This window comes from Bos indicus, chromosome 21 (assembly GCF_029378745.1).
Source record: "Bos indicus isolate NIAB-ARS_2022 breed Sahiwal x Tharparkar chromosome 21, NIAB-ARS_B.indTharparkar_mat_pri_1.0, whole genome shotgun sequence".
Taxonomy (NCBI): domain Eukaryota; kingdom Metazoa; phylum Chordata; class Mammalia; order Artiodactyla; family Bovidae; genus Bos; species Bos indicus.
In genome coordinates, this window is record NC_091780.1 from 25036925 (window position 1) to 25057870 (window position 20946).

Consider the following 20946-nt stretch of genomic DNA (forward strand, 5'->3'; position numbering starts at 1 on the left):
ATCTGCTGGATCATCGAAAAAGCAAAAGAGTTCCAGAAAAACATCTATTTCTGCCTTATTGACTATGCCAAAGCCTTTGACTGTGTGAATCACAATAAACTGTGGAAAATTCTGAAAGAGACGGGAATACCAGACCACCTGACCTGCCTCTTGAGAAACCTGTACGCAGATCAGAAAGCAACAGTTAGAATTGGACATGGAACAACAGACTGGTTCCAAATAGGAAAAGGAGTACGTCAAGGCTGTATATTGTCACCCTGCTTATTTAACTTATATGCAGAGTACATCATGAGAAACGTTGGACTGGAAGAAACACAAGCTGGAATCAAGATTGCTGGGAGAAATATCAGTAACCTCAGATATGCAGATGATACCACCCTTATGGCAGAAAGTGAAGAGGAACTAAAAAGCCTCTTGAGGAAAGTGAAAGTGGAGAGTGAAAAAGTTGGCTTAAAGTTCAACATTCAGAAAACAAAGATCATGGCATCCGGTCACATCACTTCATGGGAAATAGATAGGGAAACAGTGGAAACAGTGTCAGACTTTATTTTTCTGGGCTCCAAAATCACTGCAGATGGTGACTGCAGCCATGAAATTAAAAGACGCTTACTCCTTGGAAGGAAAGTTATGACCAACCTAGATAGCATATTCAAAAGCAGAGACATTACTTTGCCAACAAAGGTCATCTAGTCAAGGCTATGGTTTTTCCTGTGGTCATGTACGGATGTGAGTTGGACTGTGAAGAAGGCTGAGTGCCAAAGAATTGATGCTTTTGAACTGTGGTGTTGGAGAAGACTCTTGAGAGTCCCTTGGACTGCAAGATCGAACCAGTCCATTCTGAAGGAGATCAGCCCTGGGATTTCTTTGGAAGGAATGATGCTAAAGCTGAAACTCCAGTTCTTTGGCCACCTCATGTGAAGAGTTGACTCATTGGAAAAGACTCTGATGCTGGGAGGGATTGGGGGCAGGAGGAGAAGGGGACGACAGAGGATGAGATGGCTGGATGACATCACTGACTCTATGGACGTGAGTCTGGGTGAACTCCGGGAGTTAGTGATGGACAGGGAGGCCTGGCGTGCTTCGATTCATGGGGTCGCAAAGAGTCGGACACGACTGAGCAACTGAACTGAACTGAACTGAACATATATTTAATAGGATTCTGGATTAAGAGAACAAAGAAAATGAAGACAGCAATAGTTGAAGATATACTAACTGAGAATTTTTCCTCTTATAGAAATACACATCAAATATTGAGCAGGATAACTCAAATCATGCCTTGGCAAATCTTCATGAAACTGAAAAAAATCAAGGATAGGAAGAAAAAAATTAAACCTATGTAAGCGGCAAGATAGATTTCCTGCTACAGAATGATGTTAGATCAACAGTGAGCCACACATCAACAATATCAGAAGCCAGAAGACTTCTGATGGAATTAAAAAAAAAAAAAGAATCAGTTCAGAATTCTTCACACAGCTAAATGACCATTTATGAGTCAGAGCAAAATAAAGTCTTTCAGATTTACAGTCTAAGAGCATGTGCCATTCACAATGCTCACTGAAAAGACTACCAAAGGGCTTACTTCAGTAAGAAGAAAAGTGAACCCAAAGGTATGGACGGTGGTATGAACAAAATCAACCAAAATAGAGGAAAAAATGAATTGGCAGATCAACTGCTGGCTGTAACTTTGGGCCAGAAGTTACCTGAGATGTATAAGATAAAGAGGAAATGTTGAAACATGAGCCAAAATAAAGAAATAATTCACCACCATTCATAAGAAAGAACTTGGTCTGCTCTAGATTCTCTTTGTTCAGCCATTCAGCAAAGGAGGAACGAGTGACCTGTATTTAATGATTGATTTACACACAAGTCTTATTCCAAGAAAGATTTAGGTTAGCTAACCTACAGCTATTCCTGGTCTATCCTTCATTTTCAGATCCAGGAACTTCCTAAGGGAGTCATTGGCAGCCTTTTGATTGAACCTTTGGCACTAGTCCCAGGGAGGGCTCTCCATGTTAAAATGAATCATGGGATGCGGTATTTTTTAAGCAATCCAGTTCCTCAAGTCTTTTAGACAAGCACAGCAAAGACTTTTTAGAAAAACTCAAAGGAAAATGGAACATGGGACTTGTAAAAAAATTCTACAGCACTAAAGAATATGTAAGACCCCAAGGGAAAATCTTCCTCAAGTAGGTAAACTTGAAGATAAAGCTGCTTAATATTTCCAATAACATAAAAGAATTTATTACGTCCATCAATGAACAATGTCAGAATAAAAAGAATGCAACAGAAGTATACTCATAACAGCAGAAATTGGGTCTTCATTTAAAGTAATAAAAGCAGAATGAAAAATACAGAGAATCTACTCATTCATCAAGAATGATACACCAAACACAGAATAAATCAATACAAAATATTTTATACGAAACAAAAGAAGACAACAGATATTAAAAACAGGACACAGACCTGACAGCCAAATTGTGAATAAAACATTCCTGACAAAGAAGGAACAGCTGGTAAAGAATTAATTATCAAAGCTCTCAGAATTTGGAGGGAAAAAAACTTGACACTGGAAATCAAGAGGACACACCAGAGGTGGGTCCAGTGGCCCAGTGGCTAAGACTCCACTCTCCCAATGCAGGGGGCCCAAGTTCAATCCCTGGTCAGGGAACTAGATCTCATGTGCCACAACCAAGAATTTGCATGCTGCAACTATTAATAAAAATCCCACTTGCCACAACTAAAGGATCCAATGTGCCAGAACTAAGACCTGGTGCAGCGAAATAAATAAATATAAAAAAGAGCGAAAGGAGAAACATTATACAGTCCACTATTATGTAGATGTGACACCCAAGGATTTCATTCCTAGCCACAAGTTTTCATAAAAAAGAAAAGAAAAAACATTCTGAGATTTGCAGAGACTCAAAAACATTAGTAAGCTCAGTGCTGTTTAAGCAGAGATTCTTCAAGAGTATTCAAATCACTGTGGTCCAAATTAGTAAATGCAACTATTAATCGTAAGTGACGACGTCAGAGACTCAAAAACATTAGTAAGCTCAGTGCTGTTTAAGCAGAGATTCTTCAAGAGTATTAAAATCACTGTGGTCCAAATTAGTAAAAGAACTATTAATCGTAAGTGAACTCGTTCAGTCGTGTCCGACTCTTTGCAACCCCATGGACTGTAGCCTACCAGGCTCCTCTGTCCATGGGATTTTCCAGGCAATAGTACTGGAGTGAATTGCCATTTCCTTCTCCAGGGGATCTTCCTGACCCAGAGATCATTAATCGTAAAGCTATAATTTAAAAATAAACAGGGGTCATTATTGAAATTGGAGATAAGTATTAAAATCTGCATCAGGTTTTTACAAGTTATAGGAAAAGAATATTACTGATGTCTATATAACTGATACAGGGACACCCCTGGTGGCCCAGTAGTTAAGAATCTGCCTTGCAACACAGGGGACACGAGTTCGATACTTGGTCAGGGAACTAAGATCCCACATGCCTCAGAGCAACTAAGCCTGAGCGCTGTATCTAGTGAGCCCAAGGGCCACAACAAGAGAATCCTCATGCTGAAATGAAAGTTCCCGCAAGACACAACCAAGATCCCACGTGCCACAACTAAGACCTGACAAAGCCAACTTAAAAATAATAATATGTCAATGTATGGCAAAACCCACCACAATATTGTAAAGTAATTAGCCTCCAATTAAAACAAAATAATAATAATAACTGATAGAGATATTGGAACAAAAGAAAGAAAAACACTTTGAAAGATTAAAAAGAGAAAGTTTTATATTGTGGGAGACAGTTTCTAAGGGGTTTCCCACAGAGCCCTTCCTCCCAGTATTCAGGTCCTGGTGAAATTTCCTACCCAGTGTGAACTGGACCTAGAGACACTCCTCTGGCAAAGGGCAGCAGAAGGAATGGGATATCACTTCCGAGATGAGGTTACAGAACAACTCTGGCTTCCACCTAGTTCCCCATTTCTTGTTCTAGCCTGCTTTCTCTGAAGGAAGTACTGCCATGTTGTTGTAAGCTGCTCTATAGATATGACGAGAAACTGATAACTCTGGCAAACAACCAGCCAGGCCTGGCGCCTGCCAAGAGTCACATGAGTGAGCTTGGAACTAGATCTTTTGAGGGTGCCAACAGCCCCATGGGTGAGTGAGAGATAAATGCTACCCCAGATAAACCTTGGGATGACTGCAACCCCAGCCAACACCTTGACTCAATCTTACTATAGACCCTGGGCCATAGGTCTTAGCTAAGCCACATTCTACAAGATAATAAATGTCTGTTCTTTTAAGTCACTACATTTTGGGACAATTTGTTACACAGCAATATATAAGTATCATACCTATTGTCTGATTATATTTTAGAAGAATGGGAAGAGGAAGAGAAAGAAGAGGAAAGCGCAGAAGAGCATATTTCTTCTTACCAAAGGGAGTCAAGAAATACCAGCTTTGATTCAGTACAGAACAAAAAAAATGTATAAAATGTTTAAAGAAAATTATTACTAGGTTTAACAATATGGTTGTTGGCTTCCAAATAGTCAAAGTTAAAAGAACATACTTTGTGTGTTGAAATAGCATGAAAAATAGCAAAGAAATACTGAGTGAGAAAGTATGTAATGAAATCCCTTAAGTCAGAGCAAGTATAGCAATTAGACCAGGAACCATTTTAGAAAACAAGGAATCTCACGTTGGGTTAAAAAAGAAAACTCAAAAATATTTATTTACTTAGTAAAGAAATATATTTATTGAGCCCCAACCGGAATACCTGATGAATAAGCCTGACTCAGTCTGACATTAAATACAAACAAGCAATTATGACACAGGATAGTAAGTGCAATGGTGAAGGAAAATAGCACATAAGAAAAGTTGGTTGATGTAACTTTTTCTCCCTTAGTATTTTTAACCCCTTTTATTTTAGGCTATCCACAAATCAGCACCACTTTCCAAACAGCCTTCCAAGATTCCCAAGACATAGCCCTAAGATATACACAAACAAACACAAATTATATTTGCTATAGTCTCTGATCAAAGTGTAGTAAAGTAATAAAGCATACAGTTTAAGAACAAAACAGAAGGCATTAATGAACTGGAAAGCTTTAAATAACACCTGGCTCAATGAAAAATACTGATAATATAGTAAGAGATGATCCAGAAAAATAACTGGATATATTACATAAGAAAATATAGCAAATGTGGCTAATGATACATTCAGAGTTGAAATCATAGCACAAAAATTTTTTGAAAAGAATTTAGCATTCAACTTAAAGTTCTAGATATAGAGCACTAAAGAAATCCTAAGAAAAATTAGATTAGGAAAATAATGAAGATAAAAGAAACTGATGAAGGAACAAATTAAAAATAGACAATACAGTGAAAAATCTGATTAAGAGGAAAAAAAGAAAGAATTAGAATTGAGAAAATTCACATAATAATAACTATAATATTTTTATTATATAATGCATACAATTATGTGTTACTTAATTTTAAAACAGCATTAGATTTAATTTAAAATAGCACTAGATGGACATTTCTGCCTAAAAATAAATAAAATAAGGTATAAGAAACAGAAAACTTGAAGAGTAATAAAGGAAAATGAATAGAAAAAAACTATTTTAAAAAACCCTCTAGCCCAACCAGCAGGTTTCAGTTCAGTTCAGTTCACTTGCTCAGTCATGTCTGACTCTTTGCGACCCCATGAATTGCAGCACGCCAGGCCTCCCTATCACCAACTCCCGGAGTCTATCCAAACCCATGTCCATCGAGTCAGTGATGCCATCCAGCCATCTCATCCTCTGTCGTCCCCTTCTCCTCCTGCCTTCAATCTTTCCCAGCATCAGGGTCTTTTCCAATGAGCCTGCTCTTCACATCAGGTGGACAAAGTATTGGAGTTTCAGCTTCAACATCAGTCCTTCCAATGAACACCCAGGACTGATCTCCTTTAGGATGGACGGGTTGGATCTCCTTGCAGTCCAAGGGACTCTCAAGAATCTTCTCCAACACCACATTTCAAAAGCATCCATTCTTCGGCCCTCAGCTCTCTTTATAGTCCAATTCTCACATCCATACATGACCACTGGAAAAACCATAGCCTTGACTAGATGGACCTTTGTTGACAAAGTAATGTCTCTGCTTTTTAATATGCAGTCTAGGTTGGTCATAATTTCCTTGAAGGAGTAAGCGTATTTTAATTTCAGGGCTGCAATCACCATCTGCAGTGATTTTGGAGCCCAAAAAAATAAAGTCAGCCACTGTTTCCACTGTTTCCCCATCTATTTGCCATGAAGTTTCCCCATCTATTTGCCCATCTGTTTGCCAATCTATTTGCCAGCTATTTGACCAGCAGGTTTGAATGCTGTCAAATCTTAGAGAAACATAATTTCTATGTTAAAAAAAATAATAACTTTTCCATAGCATTGGGGAGGAGAAGGCGATGGCACCCCCACTCCAGTACTCTTGCCTGGAAAATCCCATGGACAGAGGAGCCTGGTAGGCTGCAGTCCATGGGGTCGCAAAGAGTCTGAGCAACTTCACTTTCACTTTTCACTTTCATGCATTGGAGAAGGAAATGGCAATCTACTCCAGTGTTCTTGCCTGGAGAATCCCAGGGACAGGGGAGCCTGGTGGGCTGCTGTCTATGGGGTTGCACAGAGTCGGACATGACTGAAGTGACTTAGCAGCAGCAGCAGCAGCATTGGGGAAAATAGGAAGCTACCAATTGATGTTATAAAACAAATATGTCCATGGACTCCAAATTTCTTTGACTTACATACACACAATTACAGGCCAATTTCCCTTATAGAGATATGAAAACCTAAAATGGAACAGAATTCCAAAGGATATTGATGCTACAATTCAATCTCTCAACAATCATTCATTGAACACCTATTACTGGGCAAAGATGATACACCAAGCATTTTATGCTAAACCCTGGGAGATACTAAATTAGTAAGATATGGCCTTTGTCATCAAGGAGCAGAGTCTAATAGATGGGGAGGGCATGTAAGAGAACAATTTAAATGTGTTACATGCAAAGGAAACCTATTCTCAGAGTATAGCAAGGAATAGGGACATCTAGCCCAGCCTGGAAAAGGAAAACAGAGAACTTTCAGCAAAGACTTCTTGGAGGACCATGAATGAGTTTAAACTAAGCGTAAAGGAAGAGCAGGAATTAGCCAATAGGGAGGTGGGGGAGCAATGTTCCACCTCAGCTGGTGAAGTTATTCCAGGCAAAAGAGAGAGGAGTGGAAGGAATTCCCTGGTGGTTCAGTGGTTAAGAATCCACCTTCCCATTCAGGGACATGGGTTCAATCCCGGGGAACTAACATCCCATATGCTGCCAGGCAACCAAGCCTGCATGACACAACTAGAGAGCCTGCGTGCTGCAACCAAGCCCAACACAGACAGATAAATAAGTATCTTTTTAAAAAGAGAGAGATAGGAGCAGAGACATGGAGGTAAGCTTGCTTAGAAAAAAACTTCTATGCATAATAGTGGCCTACAGGCTTAGGATGGTGTATACTGTTTATACTCTAAGTGCAGGGTCTAAACCAAAGGAGGCAGAGTGTGAAGTACAAACAACAGATGATTGAGGACAGACCCTGAGGAACATCCAAAGTGCAGGTGGAGAAAGAGGAACCCACGAAGCTCATGGAAAATGTCTGGTGAGAGAGGAACGAGGAGAACCAGGAGCACAAGATGCTGTGGAACTCAGGGAAGTTGTGGTCCACGGAGACTAATACAGCAGAGGACAGTGTGAACAGGGGAAGAATGCCTGTTGGACGGGAACAAGGAAGTGAGCAACAAGTGTAGCCTACCTGAAAAGCTAGGACAAGAAGAAGAGGAAAGAGTGGAGAAGGTGTGAGATCCAAAGGAATGTTCTGGGTTTTTTGTTGTACAGGGTTGTTTCAGATATAATTCTAAAAGTTATGACTTAAAAATATATCATTTCTCAGGATCCTATCAATTGCTCTAGCAGCTCTCCTGCTGGTCAGCTCTCCTGTGGTCAGTCTTGGGCTATACTCAACTGGTGGGTCATGTGCTTGGGCTAGTTGGGACACCAGGCTTCTCTGTCCATGTGATCACAGATCCTCTCTCCCAAACTGGTCAGTCATGCTACAGGGCCTCTTCCACATGGCCACTGTCTCTAGCAGAACAGTCTGGGCTTCCTTATAACATGGTGGCTGGGCTCCAAAAGGGAATGCAGTTAAGTCTCCTACATACAAACTTTCAGCTTGTGAACTTTCAAAGATGAGAACCTGCCCTATCACGTACATTAGTTCACATGTCTGGCGTACGTCGTCACGTGCACGCATCCTCTACAAGTGGCTGTGCTTGTGTGCACTTTACTGTACAGCAGCACAGTATCTTTATTTCAAGCCCAGGATTTCCAGAAGCAAGTAGAAAAGCAACAGTGATGCAGCGGGTACTGCTAAAAAGTGCCAGCTGTTGTTCTGTACTACTGCACTTTTCAAGGTGCTGTGCTGTAAGATTAAAAATGTTCTTTATTTTTAGTTACATATTTTCTGTGTGAAAAGCATTATAAACCTATTATAATACAGTACTATATAGTAGATTGTGTTAGTTGGGTACTTAGGCTAACTTCATTGGACTTAATGAACAAATTGGACTTATGAACATACTCTTAGAACGGAGCTTGTTGGTATGTAGGGGACTTACCGTAAACTAAGAGAGAGAAGCTCAGTGTTGCCAAGCCTCTACTTGCATCACATCTGCCAATGACACTTTACCCAAAGCAAATTACATGGTCAAACCTAGAGTCCACATGGGAGGGGACTATGGAACGTGTGAACACTGGGAGACTTAGAAGGAGGAGTCCATTGATACAACAGTTCATTCTAACACTTAACTGTTTTCTTCCCCTAAAATGGGAGAGTTTAAAATATTTATAGGCTGAGACCGACAGAACTAATTGAAAGGGCGTATCTTTCAATTAGTATTCAGTGTCTGAAGATACAACAAAGAGAAAGTATTACTAATAGGTCTCAGTAGGGAAGGGAAGAGGAACACCATCCCCTGAGACTGGAGAAGATATTTAACACAGGTGTTTAGGACTTCCCTGGCAGCTCAGTGGTTAGGACTTCACAATTCCACTTCAGGGGACATGGGTTCGATCCCTGGTCAGGGAACTAATATCCTGCATACTCCGTGGTATGGCCTGATAAAAAGAGGGAGAGAAGAAATAATTAAAAAATAAAAAAGTAAAACAGGTGTTTAAATGTATTTTGGCTAAATCACTGAGGGGAATAAAAAGGGGAGTTTTCCATGAAAATGTGGCACTGGGATAGAGACACCAACCCCCGCCATCATTCTGCTTCTCCATCAACAGTCAGTCTGTATGCTGAAGCTGAGGAGGCTGATTAAGGTATTGATCCAGGTTTAGAATTTGGTTGTTGGATGCTGCAGAAGGATAGTGGTGCCAGGGAATTATGGGTTATGGGAGATAATAATCTGAGTAATAGATATGGGGTTCTTACTCCATAGGTAAGAGACAGAGGCAAGGAAGAGACTAATAGGGAAAACAGAGGAGTCAGATGGCAAAATACACAGATGGCAGAAAGGGAAGAGATGTTGAAGCCCGGGAGGTCCAAGAATCGTAGGGCCAGATTACTGGATAGGCAGACCACGTGAACACTGAAATCCAGGAATTAATGAAGGTCCAGGTGGGGTGGAAAATTCTAGCCAATACCCAGGGTCATCAGTGAATGACAGGTCATGACCAGGAAGTGACAGTTCTATGGAGGGGCTGCTCATGAGGACAGAGACTTGGTCTCTTACGGCCTCAGGTACTGGCAATGTCTAACACAAACAAGGCACTCAGTATCAAAAATTATTTGTGAGAAGGAGAAATAGCACATGACATCACTTATATGAGGAATCTAAAAAGAAATACTACAAATGAACTTACAAAACAGATACAGACTCACAGACTTAGAGAAGGAACTTGTGCTTGCCAGGCGGAAGGACTAGGGGAAGGGATAGTTAAGGAGCTTGGGATGGACATGTCCACACTGCTATATTTTAAATGGATAACCTACAAGGACCTACTGTATAACACAAGGAACTCTGCTCAATGTTATGTGGCAGCCTGAATGGGCAGGAATTTGGGAGAGAATAGATACATGTATCGGAGAAGGCAATGGCACCCCACTCTAGTACTCTTGCCTGGAAAATCCCATGGATGGAGGAGCCTGGTGGGCTGCAGTCCATGGGGTCGCTGGGAATCAGACATGACTCAGCGACTTCGCTTTCACTTTTCACTTTCATGCATTGGAGAAGGAAATGGCAACCCACTCCAGTGTTCTTGCCTGGAGAATCCCAGGGACGGGGGAGCCTGGTGGGCTGCTGTCTCTGGGGTCACACAGAGTCGGACACAACTGAAGCGACTTAGCAGCAGCAGCAGCAGCAGCAGATACATGTATATGTATGGATGAGTCCTTTCACTGTTCACCTGAAACTATCACAACATTGTTAATCAGCTATACTCCAATATAAAATAAAATATTTTTAAAAAATAATTATTTGTGCAACAAACAAATGACTTTACTCCACCTCCATCACTTAACACATGTAGAAAACCCAGCCTCCGAAAGCTAGTGTTCAGCTAACCAGTGCTTACCACTTGCTTGCAAAACCACACTAAATATGGATTTCCTTCTCAACCTCCCAGAGGCAGTTCATGATTTTATTATTTTATTCTCTCAGAACTATTTAAGTGGCATTTGTCATTCCCTGGGTGCTGGGATGGAATATCCTGAAGCTGAATGAATAAAGGGAGTGGTTGAAAATCTTCCTTGAGGCCTAGAGGGACTTACTCACTTATTGGAAATAATACATCACATGCATTTTCAAGGCACATTTGGTCCTGTAACCATATCCTCACCAGTCTGCCAACACTTTATTGTCCTCTCTTCTTCAGGTGCTGTGGTCCTACCTTCTTCATTAAGACTCAGAAAATCAGGAAATCACATACACACACTATGGCTGTCCATCCACAGTCATCATAGATTTTTTTTTCCATAGATTCTATAGGCTTTAAGAAATGAATTGGTCTCCAGTTGAGTAGGTCTGGGCTGTGAAAGTCTTCCTGACTCTTATATTTAAATATTAATAGAAATGAAAACATCCCCCCACAGGCTATTGACCACTGTGGAATCCAGCTGAAGAAAGAGGGTGGTGACACACTCCTCCTTCCCACTGGACCAAGATTTCAAAGCTTCAAATGTGTGGTAAATCTAACCAAAGATAAAGATTTGCAGGTGTGTTTTGCATAAAAGCAAGAAGGGCAGATGTATCCGAAACGTGCTTCTAACCAAATGGGACATCTGCAATCCATTAGGGGTGTCCTGAAGAGAGAAAGTGAGAGAAGAGGTCTGGGCAGAAAGCCTGCTCAGCAGAAACACGAGCATGAGGACATGTGGACCCTTCTGCCAGGATCTGAGGACGGCGAGGTTCTAAGACAGGTCACCTTTTCAGGGGTAAACTTACATCTCTGCCCAATAACCTGGTTTCTCTTTTTTTTTTTTTTTTGGTTCCCTTCTATCGTGTTATCTTTGAAATGTCAGTGCCTTCTCTTTACTCAAGTACACCTACATGTTTTAGTATTTAAGACTTGGCAGCCACCTCAGATAAAGACAGCATTCCCCTCTGTGAGTCTGCAGACCTTCCTTTCTCAGCACTCGCAGAGAGTGATGGGTGTCCTGACTGGGCTTCTTACACTCCCACAGAACAAAGCAGAATTGTCACCACGGCATTACTGGCAGGTTACTCACTGGCTGTTATGTGCTCTGTTTCAGACTCCCAAGAAAACCACTAGCTTTGATTAGAAGCTGTGTAACAAAGGCTGTTGCGAAATACCCACGGCTGTGAAAATGATTCGGAGGTGTGTGACTCCTGGAACGGACGTTACGAAGGTCACTCAATTTTAATATACAGGCTCTATGCCCACGGCTTGCTTCTGGTCTCCCTTTGAAGTCTCAGACTGAGCTTCAGTGACTGGGTCCAAGTTGAGCATAACATGTACCTGGGGTGCTCCTTCTGTAAGTTCCTTCATGAGCCAACAGGTCTGTTTCCTGTATAATGTCTCTTACTGACTTGCCTTTGGATAAACCATTAGTGCTGGGGCATTTTGTTAATTACTAAACTTCTGGTGACAGACAAAACTGGCCTGTTAAAACTTGTGTGGTAATTTGAGGATTTCAAGCCACACCTCTGAGAAATGTCGGTATCAAAACTGATTTGGTGTCGAGACAAGGTGTTAGAGGCCACAGTTTGACAAAGTGGATCCCCAAGTGCAGTTGGCAATTACATTTTTAGAAGTCTTCAATTATGCCATTTTATAAGAAGGTACTTTTAAGAAGCTACAAGTCAAGAATGTGTTTTTAAATCCCTTCATATACACATTTATAGGTTAGCCCCTATTTAAGAAGCACCAGAAGAGCCCTGTTCTAGATACAGTAAGAATCAGCAGTCCCTAACTTCTGAATCTCAAAAGCCAAGAAGAAAAATCTCTTCAAAAATTAAAGTATGTGGTCAGTGCATTTCTGGAAAATATTTTACTTAGGATCAAGGAGGTAAGCATGACCAGAAAAATCGATGTGCTTTAATTAGAAGGATCTCCTCACCTGCCCTGGATTTGTGGATTTAAGGTCTGTGTTTGGAGATTCTCCTAATCTTTTATCATCTGAGAGTGAAAGATTGAACAAAGACTGTTATAACAGAGGGCACTTGGTATTTCATTTATCCTTTATCCCAGAATAATCTTCCAGTAAAACTGAATATAAGTTCTACATCAGCAGAGAAGCTTTCTATTTCTATTTCTGTAAGGAGGAAAAACTCAAATTGGCTTACATGATAAAACTGGTTTAACTGTTCACAAATCTAAAAGGCTTAAGGCTTCGTGCATGGTTTGATCAAAGCTTCAGCTACAGGTAACATCAGAGATTATATGACTCCTTCATGACAATGGGGAAAGAAGAATTTGGCTTTCCATAACCATGAAGCAAAAATCCTGAGCTTTGAGCTGATTGGCCTATGATAGAACCAATCCCTCTGACCAGGAAAATACCTTGGTGTTGATTGGGGCTTCCCTGGTGGCTCATATGGTAAAGAATCTGCCTGCAATGCAGGAGACCTTGGTTTGATCTCGGTGTCAGAAGATCCCCTGGAGAAGGGAATGGCAACCCACTCCAGTATTCTTTGGGAGGATTCCATGGAGAGTGGAGCCCTCCATGGAATCACAAAGTCGAACACAACTCGGCAACTAACACTTTTACTGTCTTTCACCTGAACCAATCACCTGTGGGGTTCAGGTTGGGTCCCTACCTAGGATAAACAGCTGCTACATGCTTTAGAAGGAATGAAATGGAGATTGAGGAGGCAATCACATCATAGCATCTGTTGCAATCCTTTTTCATGCATAAACTCTGGATGATAATTTTTTTTTGGCTGTGCTAGTTGCAGCACGTGGGATCTTCATTGGGGCATGCAGGGTCTAGTTCCCCAATCAGGGATCGAACCTGGGCCCCCTGAATTGGGAGCTCGGAGTCTTAAACACTGGACCACCAGGGAAGTCCCCTAGTTAATCTTTATTCCGTATCAGAGATGAGGGCTATAAAAAGCAATCTATTTCCTCTAAATTTGATATGAAAAATTTTAAGATGGTTCTTACTGCTTCAAAAACTTAAAATGCATAACTCTAAGTTTGTTTTTCCAACAGCTCTCTTTTCCCTTAAGAATACTCCCAAAGAAATATTTTTAGTTTGATATCAGTGGGTAATTGAGAATGATTTAAAATCCATCCTATGGTCCATCTTCCCTAACCCTTTCTTTCCCAATTTCCAAAAGTAATATGACCTAATCTTGAATTCTCAGTTATAGGAACCCAAATATTTTCTCCTTTGACTTGAATAATAGGTCATTAAATTTGCAGAAGATGCCATATTCCAGGGTATAATGAACCTTACAAGTTTTCTTTTGACACATGTTCACTTGTTTCCCTTCCTGATAAAACCCACTCCAAATCCATCAACTTGATATGCAAAGGGCCAATCTAAGGGATTTCCAACAACTAAGTATTTTTTCTAAACTTTACTTAGAAACAGAGCTCCTTGAGTTCAGAGTTGAAATTGTAATACTACATAAAAATGTACAGGGAGGGGTCCACTTGTAATATTTTCTTTCCACTGCCTTGGTGAAGAGAGAATGAGCTGTTCAGAAGGCAGGCCTTCTTATGACTGTCGCCAGTTGTTTAAAGGCCGTGGAGGACAGATTAAATGAGAAGCTAACTTCACATATCCCAAACATATCAAAACAGTAGTAGCCAAACTCACAAAATTTTCTCCAAGCCTTACACTTGCAAGACCATCATAAGCATTCGACCTGTCTGTGTCAGAAATGAGTATTCTTTCCCAATTGTTGAGAGTGCCAGTGATGCTCACACACCGCAGTACTGGCAGACACGATCAGGGAAGCAGCTGAGAATCGGGCCTGGGTTTGTTTGCAGCTGGGAATTTACGACAGAATTTATCACTCTTTTTCTGACATCCCCTCCTTGAGATTTAGCAGTCTTGGCTACCAAACCCACAACACAAGACCCAGCGCATTCCCCTCTGTGGAGCAGGCCCTTCAGGGTATTGTGGTTCCCTAGTCCCTGACCTTGTGTGAGAAGTGGAGAAACCCGAACAGGTCTCTGCCACCAAAACCCTGTGCCACCTCTGGGACAGCCTCATCTCCTTCCTCTCCATAGGGAGCAGCCCAGGGGCTGGAGGGAAGGAGTTGCAACACTTGGGCCAGGCCTGCAGCAGGCCGGCCTGCCCCTCAGCAGGCAGCTGGGGGCGGTGGGGTGGGGGGTGCAGTTTGGCCTGAACGCTGCTTAGTCAGGATCCACTGCTGAGCTGAGCTCCAGATGTGCCCAGACCTGCCGCCACCAGGTGTCTGTGTCTGGGCTGGGAGGTGACCGAGCCAATATGACTCTTGCCTCCTAGTGTTTCCCGACACCGTCCTCTGAGGAACGTGGAGGACTCAGGTGAGGCCACCTCAGAAGATTTCTGACAGAGCCATGGCTCTCTGCCCACCCCGCATGTCAGAAGCCTTTCCCTGTCCAGCTCCTCTGGCCTCACATTCCTCCTGCCAACCGCCCAAGGGCAGTTCCTCCTCCAGCCACAGGTAAGATCAGAAGAGAGGGGGGCAGCCACCCACACACCATCCTGAAATATGCTGTTCCCATCAGTGGTGCCCAAAACTCCACAGAGCTAAAGCTGGAGATTTTTTCCTTTTTATAATGAGGACCCCATGGTTTAAAATACCCTTTTTTAATTTAAAAAAAAAAATTTTTTTTCAAGTTCATTTGTTCCCACTGGAGAAAAACTTCTTGTGAGAATTAGTTTTTCAGTGAGCGGCAATTCTATATTTCATAGAACTATTATCAACTAGAGGCAGTCTCATCAGTGTATAAACACTATAAAAGTTTACCAGCCCAGAGACTTCCAGTGGTTTGGAATTTGCCTTCCAATGAGGGAGTGTGCAGGTTCGATCCTTGGCTGAGGAGCTGGGATCTCATATGCCTCATGGCCAAAAAGCCGAAACACAGAGCAAGGGCAGTGCTGTAACAAATTCAATAAAGACTTTGGGAATAGGCCACATCAAAAAAAATCTTAAAAAAAAATAAAAGTTTATCAGCCCATTAGTGAGCTCTGAATCCAGAACAAAAAGGTTGCTACTAATCTCCAGGTGGCTTTTGAGAATTCCATTTAAAGCTAAAGTAGGCATTGAGCCATTTTGCATCAGGAGTGATACTCATCCTACAAATGTTTACTGCACATCTACTATATAGTACAAACCCAGGACCCAAAGAAGACATCACTATATATAGCAGAGCATGCACATGAACAGCACATAGGCCAGATTCAGCCCGAAAACATACTTTGTTTGACTCAAACAGTATTTATCAAAAATTTTAATGAGTTGCCAACTTTTAGATATCAGGATATTTCCAGCTTCTCTTGAAAACTCAGGAAATCTGGCATAAGTAAGCCCACATTCCCAGCTGATGACAAGCAGAATAAAAACTGATCACCTCACACAGGCACTGGCTCTCAGTTCACACAACCCCCACCTGTCTTGCCTACCCCAGCTCAAGTTGCCCCGCCTCTCAGGATACACCAACAGTTCTCAGGGTGGGCCATCATAGCATACCCTCCCAGGATAGGCCTCATTCAAGGACAGGGCAACCCAGCCAAGCCTCTCACTTAAGAAGAGCAGCTTTGGGCTTCCCTGGTGGCTCAACAGTAAACAATCTGCTTGCCAATGCAGAAGACACAGGGTTCGATCCCTGATCCAGGAAGATCTCACATGCCATGGAGCAGCTAAGCCCATGTGCCACAATAAGAGAAACCACCACCATAAGCAGCAAGGGCAAGGGCACAGCAACTAGAGAGTAGCCCCCACTCGCCACAAGCCCATGCAGCAACAATGACCCAGCACAGTCATAAATAAATAAAAATATTTTTAAAAGGAATTACTTAAAAAAAAACAACGAAACAGAGCAGCTTTATGCCTCCTTAAGAACAGGTCACAGGGCTTTTCTTAATTTACGCCTTCTCAACTTTTACTCTTTTTAATAAAGCTTTTTTTTAATCCCTGGTATCAGTGAAGATACTGTTTTTTTATGCTCACGACAACAACAAACTGGACACAAACAAGAAATGGCCAGGCTGAAGCAAAGAAGCACACAGAGGCAAAAAGGGAGAACTGTGAGAACGGGGTAGGCCCTCGGGGTACACCATTCACCAGCTGAAGAAGCTGAGGCCTGGAGACAGGAAACTCATGCCCATTACTGACCAGAAGAAGAGAAGCATGGTCTGGATGGTCCTTACCCAGCTAGTGCCACATCCTTTTCTTCATTCAGGGGTGGTTTCTCTGGCCCAGCTTCTGCTTACATGTTTCCAAGGAGAGGCAGAGAAGTCCATCAAATCTGGGAATAAATAGGAAGGCTGACGTCAGAAGTCACACTTATCAGGTAGGTATATGGTTTTCAATGAACCTGTAGAAAATAAATCAGCAATTTTCATCTAGTCCTAACTGATTCCCTATATGGGTCCAAATTGTCACATTTGGAGAAATGTATACGTGCATCCTCAGGTGTCCAGGTGGCACAGTGCTAAAGCATTCGCCTGCCAATGCAGGAGATGCAGGTTCGATCCCTGGGTCAGGAAGATACCCTGGAAGAGGGCATGGCAACCCAGTCCAATATTCTTGTTTGGGAAATCCCATGGACAGAGAAGCCTGCCGGGCTACAGTTCATAGGGTCACAAGGAGTAAGGACATCCTTGAGCATGCATGCATGCATATGTGTATCCCAACGGTGCATGTTGGAACAGACAGGCTTTTTTCACATTTTCAAATTGTGTATTGCCAAAAATCCTCCTTGTCTGTAACTAGAGTTAAACAGGTTGATCCTGATTTTTGCTTCTAGTGAAAGGTTTTACTAAAATATAATTAAGTTGTAAATTAATTTTACAACACAAAGATACTGACTAAAATTGTCAATAAGACAGCTGGGCCACTGTCTGGGTCTTTGACATTTCAGTGTATTTATAAGCCTATACGGCTATTCAAGAATGCTGAAACCAAGAACTTCTCTGGAAATGAATTTAAATTAATTACAAGATCAGTTTTACAAGCAGCAGAAAGGGAGTAGAATAGCGTTCACAGAACAGAAACTATCTTATTTAACTCTACCTATCTAACTAGGACAGGACTTCATACCTACTTTTAAAGATGAGAACAGTGAGACTAAGAAAGCTGTCCTCCTCAACCGGTTTCCAATTGTGGGAACCAGCTACACCCAAACCATTCTAACTCCAAAACCTGGGCTTTGTCTGCTGCAGCAACTCGTAACACAGAAGTCACTAAGATGAGTAATGACCAAAGAAGTCAAGACAAGGACACATCACGACCAGGCTAGAGAAAGTAATAAGCACAATAAGAGACTCAGCTGCAAGTGCCTGCGGGTCAGAAGAGGACAAAAGCAGGCGGAGTGGAGGGCTGGTGGATCAGGGAAGGCCTCTGAGAAGCGGTGACATTTGAGAAAGGTCCTGAAGGATGCATTGCATTACAACAGGCAGAGAGGAGGAGAAAGGTCAAAATGCTGGGAGTGGGAAGGAGGAGGATATGAACGGAAGGTAAGCTGTTTAGGTTTGCAATTCACAAAGCAAAGCTTCATAATAAAAACATTCATGTGAGAAAATGCATCTTGCCAACACCTTGCCAAGGCAGGGCAAAGAGAGACCATCACAGGAGGTCAGGCAACCTCATACCTGCACGGAAGGGCACCACGCTGCAGACCCAGGGCACAACCAGGATGCAAGATGTGTGTGTCCAGCCTGCCAGGCACAGGCAGCGGGAGCTCTCTGGACTACTCCATGAAGGCCATATTCTCCTACTTTCCTCCACAGACACCACAGCTGCTCCTTTCTCTCCTTTTCCACTCAGAGGTCTGTGAGGTTCAGAGCCAGGACCCTCTGTCTGAATGTCTGCAACTCCCTTCTTTTCCCTTCCATTTCATATCTTTTTTCACAATGTGCAAAGTTTTTGGTTTTTTTTTTTTTTTCTTTTTCTCCTTCAAAGATCTTCACTAGCAGCAAAGTAGGTGGGATAAACTGGGGGAGATGAAGGCAGGATCCCCACTAAGTCCAGCCTTCAGAGAATTATTTTAGGGACCTGAAAGCCTTCAGAGAATTCTTTTAGGGACCTGAAAAGGGAGAGAAGGCAAGACTCTCCTGCAGGGTCTGCGTCTGCCCCAGCGCGGGGCAGAAGAAAAGCTGGGTCCTGTTTCAGCAGCCCTAGGCCATGTCTGTCTGCTCCTAGAGGTGAAGGACGCTGTGTCCCCAGGACAGAAGGCCAGGTTCCCCCCGCAGGCCGCCTCCCCTTCTCCTCATGGGGGCCTGAGTTCCTGCTAGGTTTCCCAGGACATTTCATTTTGTCCTTAACATCCCATAAGGTAGGTGAAAACTTAATCCCATTCTACAACGGAAGCAACTGAGGCTTAGAGAGCAGTCACTCGTCCTCGGGACTCGGTAAAGCGGGAACTGACTAACTCACACTACAGAAAGGAAGCGGGACTGCCCCGTTAGCGGTTGTAATAAACCTTCCTGGCGCCCTCCTTTCTCCACATCCTGGGATACGTCCCCCACCCCCACCACCACTTCCTCTGGTAATAAAGTTTTTGGTGATGAGGGTGGCACAGCCCTCTTCTTGGCCGTGGTGGGACCCCGAGTGCGCCCCGGGGTGGGCAGGGCTGCAGGATCATCGCCCGCGATGGGAGCCAGAGAGAGAACTTCAGAGCGTTTCGCCCTTCCCCGGGATAGGCAAACATCGACACGTCCGTGTCTTTCCCGACAAGTGCCTTCAAGCCCAGCGGGGGCAGACACCTCCGCGCCGGCCGCCGGCGAGGTCTCCGCTGTCTGCCGGGGCCACGGCCTCGCCTCAGCTGCATCGATTTAACGCGTTCGTGGGCCGCCCCGGCGGGAGGCGGCTTCCCGGCGGCACAGCAGCAGCGCCTCAGCCGCGGGCGACTCGGCGGCCCGGCGGGAGGGGGAGGGGAGAGGGGGAGGGGCGCCCCCCGGGGCGCAGGGGGCGGGCGTGCGGGCACACGCGGTGCGCGGCGGGCGGGGGCGGCCACCGCGCCGCGCGGCCGGGGCGCCCGGGGAGCCGCCCACTTCGCCGCGGCGGGCCCCGACGGCCGGAGCTTGGATGAGGCGGCGCCCGCCGAGCTGGGGCGGACGCGGGGCGACCCGGGACGGAGACACGCGCCGGTAGCCCCGGCACTGCAGTGGCCGCAGGATGGCCGAGGTAAGCACGGCGCCCTCCGCGGACGCGGGGCCCTCAGCGCGCGGGGTGGGGCGGCCGGGAACGCCACTCGGATCCGGGGCCCCTCGGTTCTCGGGGGCGCGCCCCGGGCCACCTCCCCGAAGGCCACCTGCGCGGTAGGGGCGGCGGCGGCGCGGCCCTTCTCCGGGGCCAGGCGTGAGGGAGCGTCTCCGCGGTGGGGAGGGCCCGTGGGGGCGCCCGGACCCGTCTCCGCCCGACGCCCCGGAGCTGCCCGACGCGCTCCGGGTGTGAGACCGGGGTCGGCGGGCGAGGGCGGGTCCCCGGCGTCCCCGGGGCCGCGTCGAAGCGTCGAAAGTGCGGGGTCGGGAAGGACCGGGCGGCCGCGTCCTCCCTTCGCGCGTTTTCCCGCCCCCTCAGCACCTCCACTGTTCGGTCCAGTACGTTGGGACTAACTGTTTCAACCGCTCTTAGCGCAGAATTAATTACACAGCTGCTATTTTAAAGTGACCGTTTTTCACCTGGATTTTGTTTCTGGAGAACTGAACGTGCCTTCGGGTCCCTCAGAGAATTGCGGAGCCGGGCGAGGGGCAGTGACGGGGGCTCCTGTCGGGATGGGGTGGTTGGATGGGGATGGGAGTCTTTTGTACAAAACTACAAATGGAGACGCGGTCGGGTCTGGGGGCTTCCTGGGACAGCAGAGAGTCGAGGGTTCAGGGTCAGTTTTTATAAACGTTCCAGCTGACCTGCCGGGTGCGCGGAACGGTTCAGCACGAGATGTTGCCGCAGCCCCGGGAATCGGGGTCGGGCTCAAGTGTTTCCACGTCCGAGCCTAACAGACGGGGCTCTGGCCCTTGGGGGGTACGGGGTTCCTGCGGGTGACCGGGCCGGACCGGGCTGCGGAGCCGGCGGCGGTGTCGAATCCCGGGCCGCCCTAGGTTTCCCGGCCTGGAGGTGCCGCGACCGCTCTCCTCCCGCGCTCCGAAGCAGCGTCCCGGCCCGCGGGGCGGTGGACCGGGGGCCCCCGGCGGGCGGAGAAGGGGGCGGCGGCCACTGCGTGGTCCCCGCTGCTCCTCGGGCCAGACCC

At 44.8% G+C, this 20946-nt stretch overlaps 1 protein-coding gene and 1 long non-coding RNA gene across 2 annotated transcripts in view; one reads left to right on the forward strand and one right to left on the reverse strand.

Moving 5' to 3' along the window:
• Window positions 1-9995: 9995 nt before the first annotated feature.
• On the reverse strand, window positions 9996-19589 carry LOC139178191 (uncharacterized). Its single transcript, XR_011562584.1, has 3 exons — window positions 18350-19589; window positions 16907-17004; window positions 9996-10488 (listed from the first exon to the last, which is right to left on the reverse strand). It is a non-coding gene; the product is annotated as an uncharacterized lncRNA (long non-coding RNA).
• Window positions 19590-19760: 171 nt separating this feature from the next.
• Window positions 19761-20946, forward strand: part of BNC1 (basonuclin zinc finger protein 1) — a 31880-nt gene continuing 30694 nt past the window's right edge. Inside the window, exon 1 of the mRNA XM_070775222.1 lies at window positions 19761-19883. Coding sequence (XP_070631323.1) covers window positions 19875-19883 — 9 coding nt within the window. The 5' untranslated portion in view covers window positions 19761-19874. The remainder of the gene's footprint in view (window positions 19884-20946) is intronic.